The sequence below is a fragment of the Nomascus leucogenys genome, chromosome 2 (assembly GCF_006542625.1).
Source record: "Nomascus leucogenys isolate Asia chromosome 2, Asia_NLE_v1, whole genome shotgun sequence".
Classification (NCBI taxonomy): Eukaryota; Metazoa; Chordata; class Mammalia; order Primates; family Hylobatidae; genus Nomascus; species Nomascus leucogenys.
The window spans coordinates 146,961,842-146,971,826 of NC_044382.1; the positions used below are offsets into that span (position 1 = coordinate 146,961,842).

Sequence of the window (9,985 nt, forward strand, 5' to 3'; positions counted from 1 at the left end):
AAGTCATCCAAAGGGGCAGAGAGTGTATAGAAATAGAAAAGTGGAGATGACTAATCCATTCTCCCACTTCACCCTGGATATCGCATTCACTTTCTTTTCACTATCACGCCCAAGACTCTTAGAAGAGTTGCCCATACACGATGTCTCTAAATCCAAAAGACCCAAACTCCTAGACTCCTCATCACACTGCAGTCAAGCCATCCCTGACTTGATTGCAACACACTCTATGGAAAAGATGCACCCCAAGGTTACCAATGACTCACTGGTTATTAACTCCAAAGGACACTATTAACCATCCCCTCTTTCTTAAAATGCAATCTTCCATTGCCTTCCATACCAGCAACACCACTTTTTTTTCTACCTCTCTTGCTACCCCTCATACATCTGATCTTATTTCTCATCTTCCATCTCTAAAATGTCCACTTTCTCCATCACAAGACCCCTCCTCATGTTTACACACTGTTTTTTTTTTGGCTTTAATTACAATCTATATACTAATTATTCCCAATCCCTATCGCCATGTCAAATAGTGCTCCTGAGCTTCAGGCCCACAGAACTTGCTGCTGTGGACATCTGTACCTGGATGTTCAACAAACACTCCAAACTCACTGTCCTTTCCACTGCCTCCACTCCCTTCAACCAGTGCTCATCCCTGGCTTCACCATCCACCTAATGGACTAGAATGGAAGCCTGGAAATTCTACCTTAAGTCCTGTCTTTCCCTCAATCCCTACAGACCATCAATCAAGTTTTATTTCAGGAGGGGAGGGGAAACTACAGCTGAAAATTACATTTTCAGCTACCTGTGACCACATAACTATCTTCAGGCCAATGGAAGAAAGCAGGATTGTATGGAACTTCCAAACAGCTGTTTATGGACAGAATACTCAACTTTCACCCTTCTATCCTTACCATTTTTTTTCCAGTATACCTGGTACTCTCAGAATGCCACAGAGCGTATCATATTAATCAACCCTGTTACTGCCTAACTCCAAACTTTATTTCATGTAAAATAAACCTGTTTTAAACCACTGTTATTGTACATTTTCTATTATATGCCACCAAACATAAGCTTGACTGATATACCAAATGTTGATTCTTTTTCAACCTTTCAACTGCATCCATTCCTCTCCATCGCCATTACCACTCCCTTAGTTCAAGCCACCGTCATCTTGTTTCAATTACTGAAACAGCGTATTAACTGGCTGCCCTACTTCTATTCTTCCTCTTATCTAATCCACTGTTAACTTTGAAGGACAATCTGGGAATATATATCAACAGCATTAAAAACGTTACCATTCATCAAACTACAGTTGACCCTTGAACAAAAGAGCTTGAATTGTGCAGGGGTTTTTTTGTTTTGCTTTTTTTGTTTTTTGTTTGTTTGTTTTTTTGTTTTTTGTTTTTGAGACAGAGCCTCACTCTGTCACCCAGGCTGGAGTGCAGCGGTGTGATCTCAGCTAACTGCCACCTCTGCCTTCCAGACTCAAGCAATCCCCCAACCTCAGCCTCCTGAGTAGCTGGAACTACAAACACATATCACCATGCCAAGCTAATTTGTGGTATTTTTTTAGTACAGACGGGGTTTTTCCATGTTACCCAGGCTGTTCTAGAATTCCTGGGCTCAAGCTATCCACCTGCCTTGGCCTCCCACAGCGCTGGGATTACAGGCATGAGCCACCGTGCCCGGCCTGTGTAGGTCATTTATAGGCAGATTTCCTTCTGCTTCTGCTATCCCTGAGACCACGAGGACATCCCCTCCCCTTCCTCCTCCTCCTCCTCAGTCTACACAACGGGAATGCAATGAAGATGATGACCTTTATGATTATCTACTTCACTTAATGAACAGAAAATATATTTTCTATTCCTTATGATGTTTCTTAATAAAATTTTCTCCACTTTAGCTTACTTTATTGTAAGAATAGAGTATATACTACATAAAACATACAAATATATGTTCATCAATGGTTTATGTTATCAGTAAGACTTCCAGTCAACAGTAGGCTTTTAGTAGATAAGTTTCTGGGAAGTCAAAAGTTATACATGGATTTTCAACATCAAAGGGGATCAGTGCCCCTAATCCAAGTACTATCCAACGGTCAACTTTATACAGCAATTTCACTTCTCAGAATTCATGCTGAAGAAACTAGTAAGATATGCATACAAATACATAATTGTGTTTATGGATGTTTATAACATCAATATTTATAACGGTTTACAAATGGAAACTATCTAGATGTCCGATAACAGGGGATTGGTTATGGAAAACATGGTGCATTCAAGGGAAAATTAACCTGTCATTTAAAACTCATAACGCAAAATAATATTTTAGCATTTGAGAAAATGCTTATCTACATTATCTACATATATATTTCAGTGAAAATAAAATAGGTTACAAAGAACATGTACCCAGTATCTCGATTTGGTTTTTTAAATGACATAAACGTGCAGAAAACAAACCCAGTCCTACTTTTGCAACTACCCCCAAAAGCTAACATTTTAATTAACTCAGATATCACATTAGTATTTACTGAACATCAATTACATGCTAAATATATAAAAATAGTTCTCTTAGATATTATAGTATTTCTTTTTTGCTTTTATTTTTTAGAGATGCTTTCAGAAACAGAAAAGATAATATTCTCAAGCAACTCTGATCATGGTCACATATCCCACCCCCGACAACATCCTCCTAGAGAACACCATCATCCCTATTAACACTTCCCCACTGTACTGTAAAATACTTGTTTTCTTAACTGTATCTCCCACTGGGCTCCTGGAGGACGTGATCATCATTGTTCCCCAAGTGCCTCACATATATTTGGTGGTCTATAAATATGAAATAACAAATGAATGATGGTGCTATGAATTCAACCACACCTATATTTCTTTTCACCATCTGAGAGATACAGAAGGATCCAAATCTTGGTAATCTAAATGCATGCCTCCAATACAAAGATCTTTAATAATCACCAGGCCTGAACCACTTCTTAGCAATTGGCCAGGCTGCAAGGAGCCATATCAACTCCTTACTAGGGCAGCTTAAGCCCCTGAAGAAATTATCTCATGCACTAAGGAATGACCTGACATAAAAGCCTACTTGAAAATAAGCTGATGCCTGCCCAGAGGGAATAATTTAAAATAACTTTCAAGAGGTGGGAGAATCATATACTCATTCCATATTCATCAGGTGTCTTCTATGTGCCAAAGAATCAATCCAATCCAACTGATACCATTTTCTCTGAAGATAGCTGCCTCTTCGAATACTGGTACAGAGATTCAAGAAGTTGTATCACAGACCATCAGTTCTGCTAGTATACGTATTTCTTTGACAGGAATGACCTCAGGTGTGACTGGTAAATACAGGAATGATGTCTGTGTTGGTTCATATGCAATTTTTCCTAGCTTGTTAATACTTTGCAGCAATCAAGGTAAGCACCCTCACAGGGAAAGAGAAAGACTTAACAATGTGTGAAGAGCCCAGAACAAAGCTGGAAATGCACTCAAGTGCCTTTCTTTAACATGAGTAGTGGCAGATTTACTAGCTTCAAGAACCACTATGCTTTCCACTATGTTGACCTCATGGCAAAACTGCAAGAACAGCTATGAAAACATTTCTTCTTATACAGATAAACGAAGATGGCTACACCCTGGATCAGACTTAATTTCAATAAAGTCGTCTCTCCTAGAAGCAAATGCCCTGTGCAATCCACAGAGACAACAGGGAAGCAAAGCTCAAAGTGGAGACGACAAAGGCTGGAACAACTTGCTGAAAAAGTTCCACAGCTCTTTAGTGGCCTGCCTCAATCCTGTTTTTCCCATAAACTCTGTTATTCTTAGTGGTGCGTGATTTTGCAGAATGCCAGGTGCAGATAGAGTCAGCCCTCCATATCCAAGGGTTCCACATCTGTGGATTCAACCAACGGCAAACCGAAAAGATCCAAAAAAAAATGGATAGTTGTGGACACTTCCCTACAGAGAGAGAACTGAGCCACCCCTACACACGGTTTTGCCACCACCAACAGGCCATGAGCTTGGGAAAGAAAAAGACAATAGAGGGTAACACTCAACAGAAGGACAACAAAGGTCACACAAGGTACTTTATATACTTAAACCAGTCTTCTGCTCACTGATTCAGTCAACAAGTAATTGAATGTACAAGCAGGTAGAAACCCAGAGAGAGACAAGAAAACTGAGTGCCTATCCCACTGATTATTTCTTCCTGACACCCAAACATCTTAGCAAGAGATTGACTAGAATCGGGTTGCAAACTCTAAAGTCTACTGGAGCCCAGTGAATGATTTAAGGACAATGGGTGCCTGGTAATAGGGAGCAAGTGGACAGGGACAAGCTAGAGATCATATGCTCCATCTAAAAGTGTTCAAATCGTTTTTCTTATCTATCATTGGGCCAAGGCAAAATGCGTAGGCAGCCTAGACGCGGCTCACAGGCTGCCAGTCCATGGCCCCTATGTTTAGCAGAATATAGACCAGGGCATCTGGCTAAGAAATTTCACTTTGGATCCAGACAGATACCGGACTCTAAGACATAACCCAAAATTTAAAATCACCTTCCTATAAATGATGGCTACAATGCACCAGACGATGATGAGAACTCCACTACAGGAGAAACAAACCAGAACTATCTATCAAGATCCAAGATTTTGGAACCTGAGCTTGATTTCTTATTTCTTCACTATGATTAAAGAGTGCTATTACATAAGCAAAGTTTTCGTTTTCTAGTGTCTTTAAAAATCACGACCTATTCCTAAAAACTGCTTTATGAAGGTTCACTCTTTACAATTTAATTGTCTGAAACGCCAAAGAAAAGGTGAAGAATCTCTACAATCCAAATCACACTTCACCATAAAGGCTAAAAGATAATGTCAGCAGACACACAGGTGAAATATATCAATTACAAACGTAAGAACTCTTAGCCCACTAAAAACGTGGTTTCTTGAGTAGAGACTGGGAGAAGCCATTTTATGTACACTTTAGTATAATATTTAATGAAAGTAATAAACAGGTCTCACAATTTAGAATGAAATCTGTTTTCTTTTTTCCCTTTCAAGGCCAGTCAACATACACTGGATATTCCAATATTTTTCTTAAATCAATATGCTACTTTACCCACACAACAACTTTACAGTCAGAAATATATATGCTAATGTACACTTAGCACTTCTTAATTGTTCTTAAAGCTAAATTTGAACAATAAATTAAATTTCTCAGTATATGTTATGTAATGTAGACACAGGCTATAAAAATGTTGACATTGGTTATATTCTCGTAATGCAATTTAGCCCTTTTAGTAATGACTATGCAAATAATCAGCCATGGGAAAGCCATTTTCCATCTAGTACAATTACCTACTATCACAGAAGTAATTATTATTATTGTCCTCCTTATCGAAATTCTATAAAAACTCTTGAGATACTGAGATAGTTCCAGGGCCACCATGAAAACTCTCCTCTTAACAGACTCATCTGGCAACGACAATTACCAGCGTTAAGGAGGGCAGTTGCAGATGAACATTAAACAAGAAATTATCCCCAGAAGGTTCACAAGTTCTAAACTTTAAATGGGGAAATACTGATGGCTCCTGGTATATCCTCTTAATACCTTGAAGACACAACTCTTCGCTCAGGCAAGGTCAACAACTCTAAGCTGACTCAACCTCAATTCGTAGAAAACCACGATTCCAACCACATCAGTTTCACCCCTAAACAATATCTACTTTTAGCCAATGTCCCCATAGTACTGGTTACACTTCAGGAAACTCAATCAAACCTTCTATTTTACTGTGCTTCAATTTTCAATTTCAGAAATTTTTCCACCATCTTGAAACAGACCAAGGCGCTTGGGTGATCCATTGGCCACATTTGCCGAAGTTCTTCACAAGATCTCTATCCAACTTCACCTTGTCTCTTAGCATAAAGATGAGGAAGGCCACAGGGTAGTGAAGAGGGCAACGTACACCATTCTTTCAAAGAGCTCCAAGGTCTCCCACCCACTCCACCTGAACCTGCTGGCCGGCAGTCCAGGCCTGGGCCTCACCAACTCCAGAATCATTCACGAGACCATGGTCACACAGGAGACCTGTGTTCCTTTCTCCATTCTTCTTCTCTAACACCAGTCAGCAAACCCACCACCTGAAAAAGCTTCAACTGCCCACGAGGGCCTAGAGGAAAGAGCTTCTTATGAATCAACCCTGCAGTCTGTGGTGGGTGGATCATCCTACAATGTCTTATGCAAAAGGCTAATTCTACCCCTTCTGGGTGCTTATCTCAATGGAGCCCAAAGCCTTGAGAACCAGATCGCGTTAACCAATTTATGTTCAGGGAAGTGCAGGTCCAGGCTAACCCATGCGGCTGGTTTCTCGGAGGCCCAGCAGGCTCTCTGGTTGAAGATGGCTGGTCTCTTAACTTCTTTATCCTGAACCTGGTCTTGGCGGCCAACACCTCTGAGGCCATTCCCTCTGGGGAGTGCTGGCTGGCTGTTCCTTGTGTTGTCCACTTGTGGAAAACCCAAAGCAGGAACAGTTGTGTTCCTAAGCCCTTGCTCCCCAGAGGTTCCTCCATTGTTTGAAAGATGCCAGACTAATGTCTTCCTTCGCCACTTTTGGGAAGACATGAGAGTATCCAACGCTGGCCACTACTCATTAGGACCTGGAGCCAGGTATCCACTGAGGGTGACGAGAGTGCTGGGCGCTGGGCTCGCATCCGTGTCCTATGTCCCCATCACTTCAGACTTCCACGTTCTCCTCCCACTCAGGGCCCTCCGCAGCGCCCCCTTTCGCCCCCAGGGAGCACGACACCCGCAAGGGCCGCCCCCACGCCCGAGCCCGGAGGGCGTCCCAGCTGGTGCGGGGGCAGCAGGTGGGGGGTGAGGGAGGTGGCCCGGGGACCCCGGGGAGCGGTTTGGCGGTTGTCCCCCCGAGCCCCCACCCAACCTCCCCCTTCGCAGCCCCCCGGGACCCCGCCTCGCCCCGGCCAGGCTCCGCTCCGATCGCCCGTCCCCCTCCTCCCCCGCGCCCCCGGCCCAGCCCGGCCGCGCACCCCCAGCCCCACACCCCCACCGGCCGCGGCGCGGCCCCCCGCATTCCCAGCACGTCCGGCGCCGACTTTTACCTGTACTTTCTGCACTCGAGGCGGCTCGTCGGGCGAGAAACACCTCCCCGGGACCGCTACCTCCCCCGCCCCGGCTCCGCCCGGCTTCCTCCTTCCCCTCCAAGGCCGCAAAGTAGATGGAGTAAGAGAGTGTGTGTGCGAGAGAAAGAGAAAGAGGGAGCGGGCGCGGGCGCCGCGGGAGGCGGCGGGCGGCGGGCGGCGGGCGGGAGGCGCGCCCGGCCCCCGCCACCCTCCGGCCGCCGCCGCCGCCGCCGCGGGCTCGGCAACTCCGGATCGCGCCCGGCCCCGGCCCCGGCCCGGTCCCCGCCGCCCGCCGCCGCCGCCCGCCGCCGCCCGCGGGCTGGGGCCGGCCCGCGCCCCCGCGTCCCCGTACCTCGTAAAGGTCCCCAGAAGCCATGCCAGGCTGCGGAACTTGGCTCGCCGGTGTGCGCGTCTGCTCGCTCGCGCCCTCCGTGCGTGTGCGCGCGGGGGCCGGTGTGCGCGTGTGTGTGCGCGCGTGTGTGTGCGAGTGTGTGTGGTGTGTTGAGTAAACTGTGTTTTTGCAGAATGACAGGCTTGGGGGCTGCCTATGCGCAGAATCAGAGCGGGCGGCGGCGGGGCTGGCGTAACCGGCAGCGGCGGCGGCGGCGGCGGCGGCGGCACGAGCGCGGGCAGCAGCGACGGCCGCGCAGCGCGCCCGGGAGGCACGGACGCGGCCCGAGCGCCGCGGCCCCCACGACCCGGCGACCTGGCGGCAGTGGCTGCAGCCGGCAACGGCTCGCCCCGGCGCCGCCTGCAGGAAGCCGCCCGGCGCCCGCCGCCGGCCCGGACGCTGCTGCCACTGGGCGAGTCCCCGCCCCCCGGGAGCCCGGCCCGGCCCCCGGGGCGGGGAGGCGGGGGCTGCTGCCCGGCCGCGCCCCGGGGGACCGGTCCCGGAGTCGACGAGCGCTCGGGCCCGCCCCGCCACCCCGGGCCGGCTTCGGGGGCAGCTGGCGGGGTCCCCGGGGGGCGGCGGGCCAGGTGCCCGCCGGGCGTGCCCGATCTGGGGCCGCGAAGGGGCGGCCGGGGAGCCAGGTAGAGGGCTGCGGCTGCAGACCTCAGGGAAGGGGCCCCAGCCGAGCCCCGCCGGCCCGGGGTCCCCACCTCCCTCCTCCACCCGGGAGGGGAGTGGGCGCCGCCTGGGAGACCTGGCCCCTCGGGGCTGCGCGGCCCCTCCCTCCAGGCTGGGTTGTAAGATGTGGAGGCCACAGGGAGGAGGGATGAAATGGCCCATCCAGAGGCACCATGGGGATCCAGGACAGGGGTGGCCACCCCATAAACCCTGGAAAGTCTTTAGAGCCAGGCGTGGCCTTCCCTCAACAACCCCTCTCCCCGCATTTATTCACTCATTCCTTACTCAAACATTTACCAAAGTCAACCCAAGTGCACAGTGTCCCTGGACAGGCAAAACTGGGACCCTGCCCAGAGAGAGTTTGAATCCGCAAGTGAGGAGTGTAATAGAGCACTCAGTTGTTCTTCTAAAAGGTCATTATGCGTGTGACAGGCTGCGGAGCTGGAGTAGCTAGAGAAGGTCTCCAAAACCCAAACCGGTTCCTAAGCCGTCTCTCATGGATGAATGGTCACCCCTCTGCTTAAAGGGTTCTCCTTATAAATATATGTGTATATAGTTACTTCAGAACCTGCAAGGTCAGACTTCTGAAATTGGAGGGAAGATCTTCATCCCCACCCATGAAATGCCTGCCTGGCTCCAGATGTGATGTGTCATTAACTCACATGCTCCCTGGATCATTTTCTACTTGGGAGGCTGTGGGCAGGTCACTGAACCTTGATGGGAGATGGTGATAGTCACCTAAGTGATTTAAATAGAATTAAGGAGAGGATCTATGTATACATGAAGTGGCCTGTCCATCCCAGCAGAACTCAATAAAGGTGATTTGTATCTGAGTCTCAACCTGGACTGCCCTCATGGAGAGTGAGATGGCAGAGGGGCTCGAGAAATTGTTTAATCCAGAGGTTGCCAAACTTTGAAAAGTCACCAAATTTTTTGATCCAAACAAAAAAAAATTCCATGGAACCTGGAGCATGTCTGGCTCATTCCAGGACAAATGGATTTGCATTTGCTGTTCCCTCTGCCTAGACTGTCCTTCCACATTGAATCCATCTGGAACATTCTTGTTCTTCCTGTAGGGGCTTGTTTATCTTTGTATCGCAAGCATCTTCCACTACTCCTGAGAGAGAGTAGGTACACAGTGAATGGTTTTCGAAGTATGCCAATATAACAAATTTTATACCAATTTCTAGTTAAAATCCCACATGAAAATGATGAAGGGAAAAATGGTGAGGATAAGGAATTAATAAATCAGAAAGCATATTTGGCTTAGAAACTGTTGAAATTGTTATAGCACTTCTCTCTTCATATTGATATTTTGCCGGTGGTCATGGTTTTAAATAATAATAGTAATCATAAGCAGTTCTCTATCTGTAGGTAGCAAAACAAATTTTAATGATTCTTAATTTGTACTCACGAATAAATGCACCACCATAGCATGAGGATGTAATTTGGAAGAAGACAAGAAGGAAACTGGGCTTGGAAATAATATACTCAGCCAAATTTGAATATATAATCAGTAGTTTTACAAAAACACCAAAAGCTTGACTTGTACTGGCCAAGTACTCCCTGAGAATGTGAGTGCAGTTTGAAAAACCCAAGTCTAGACAACAGTTGTTTACAGAGTTCACAGAAGAGGATACTCAGTGTGGATGGCCATGCTCAGGAAATGTTTTAGGACTGAAATGGATCTTGAAGACTCATAGAAAAGGAAGGACAGTGTTTTCAGTGAGGAGAAGTCAGGGTAGATGGTAGGCAATTCTGCTATGG

At 47.2% G+C, this 9,985-nt stretch overlaps 1 protein-coding gene across 2 annotated transcripts in view; it reads right to left on the reverse strand.

Moving 5' to 3' along the window:
* Positions 1-7,683, reverse strand: part of CDYL2 (chromodomain Y like 2) — a 216,186-nt gene extending 208,503 nt beyond the window's left edge. The window contains exon 1 of one of the 2 annotated variants that reach the window (XM_030819233.1): positions 7,502-7,683. In XM_030819233.1, the coding sequence (XP_030675093.1) occupies positions 7,502-7,525 (24 nt within the window). In that variant the 5' untranslated portion in view covers positions 7,526-7,683. Of the gene's footprint in view, positions 1-7,128; positions 7,296-7,501 lie in introns of those variants that run through there. The other variant, XM_030819238.1, reaches the window with a different exon arrangement.
* Between the last annotated feature and the right edge of the window lie 2,302 nt (positions 7,684-9,985).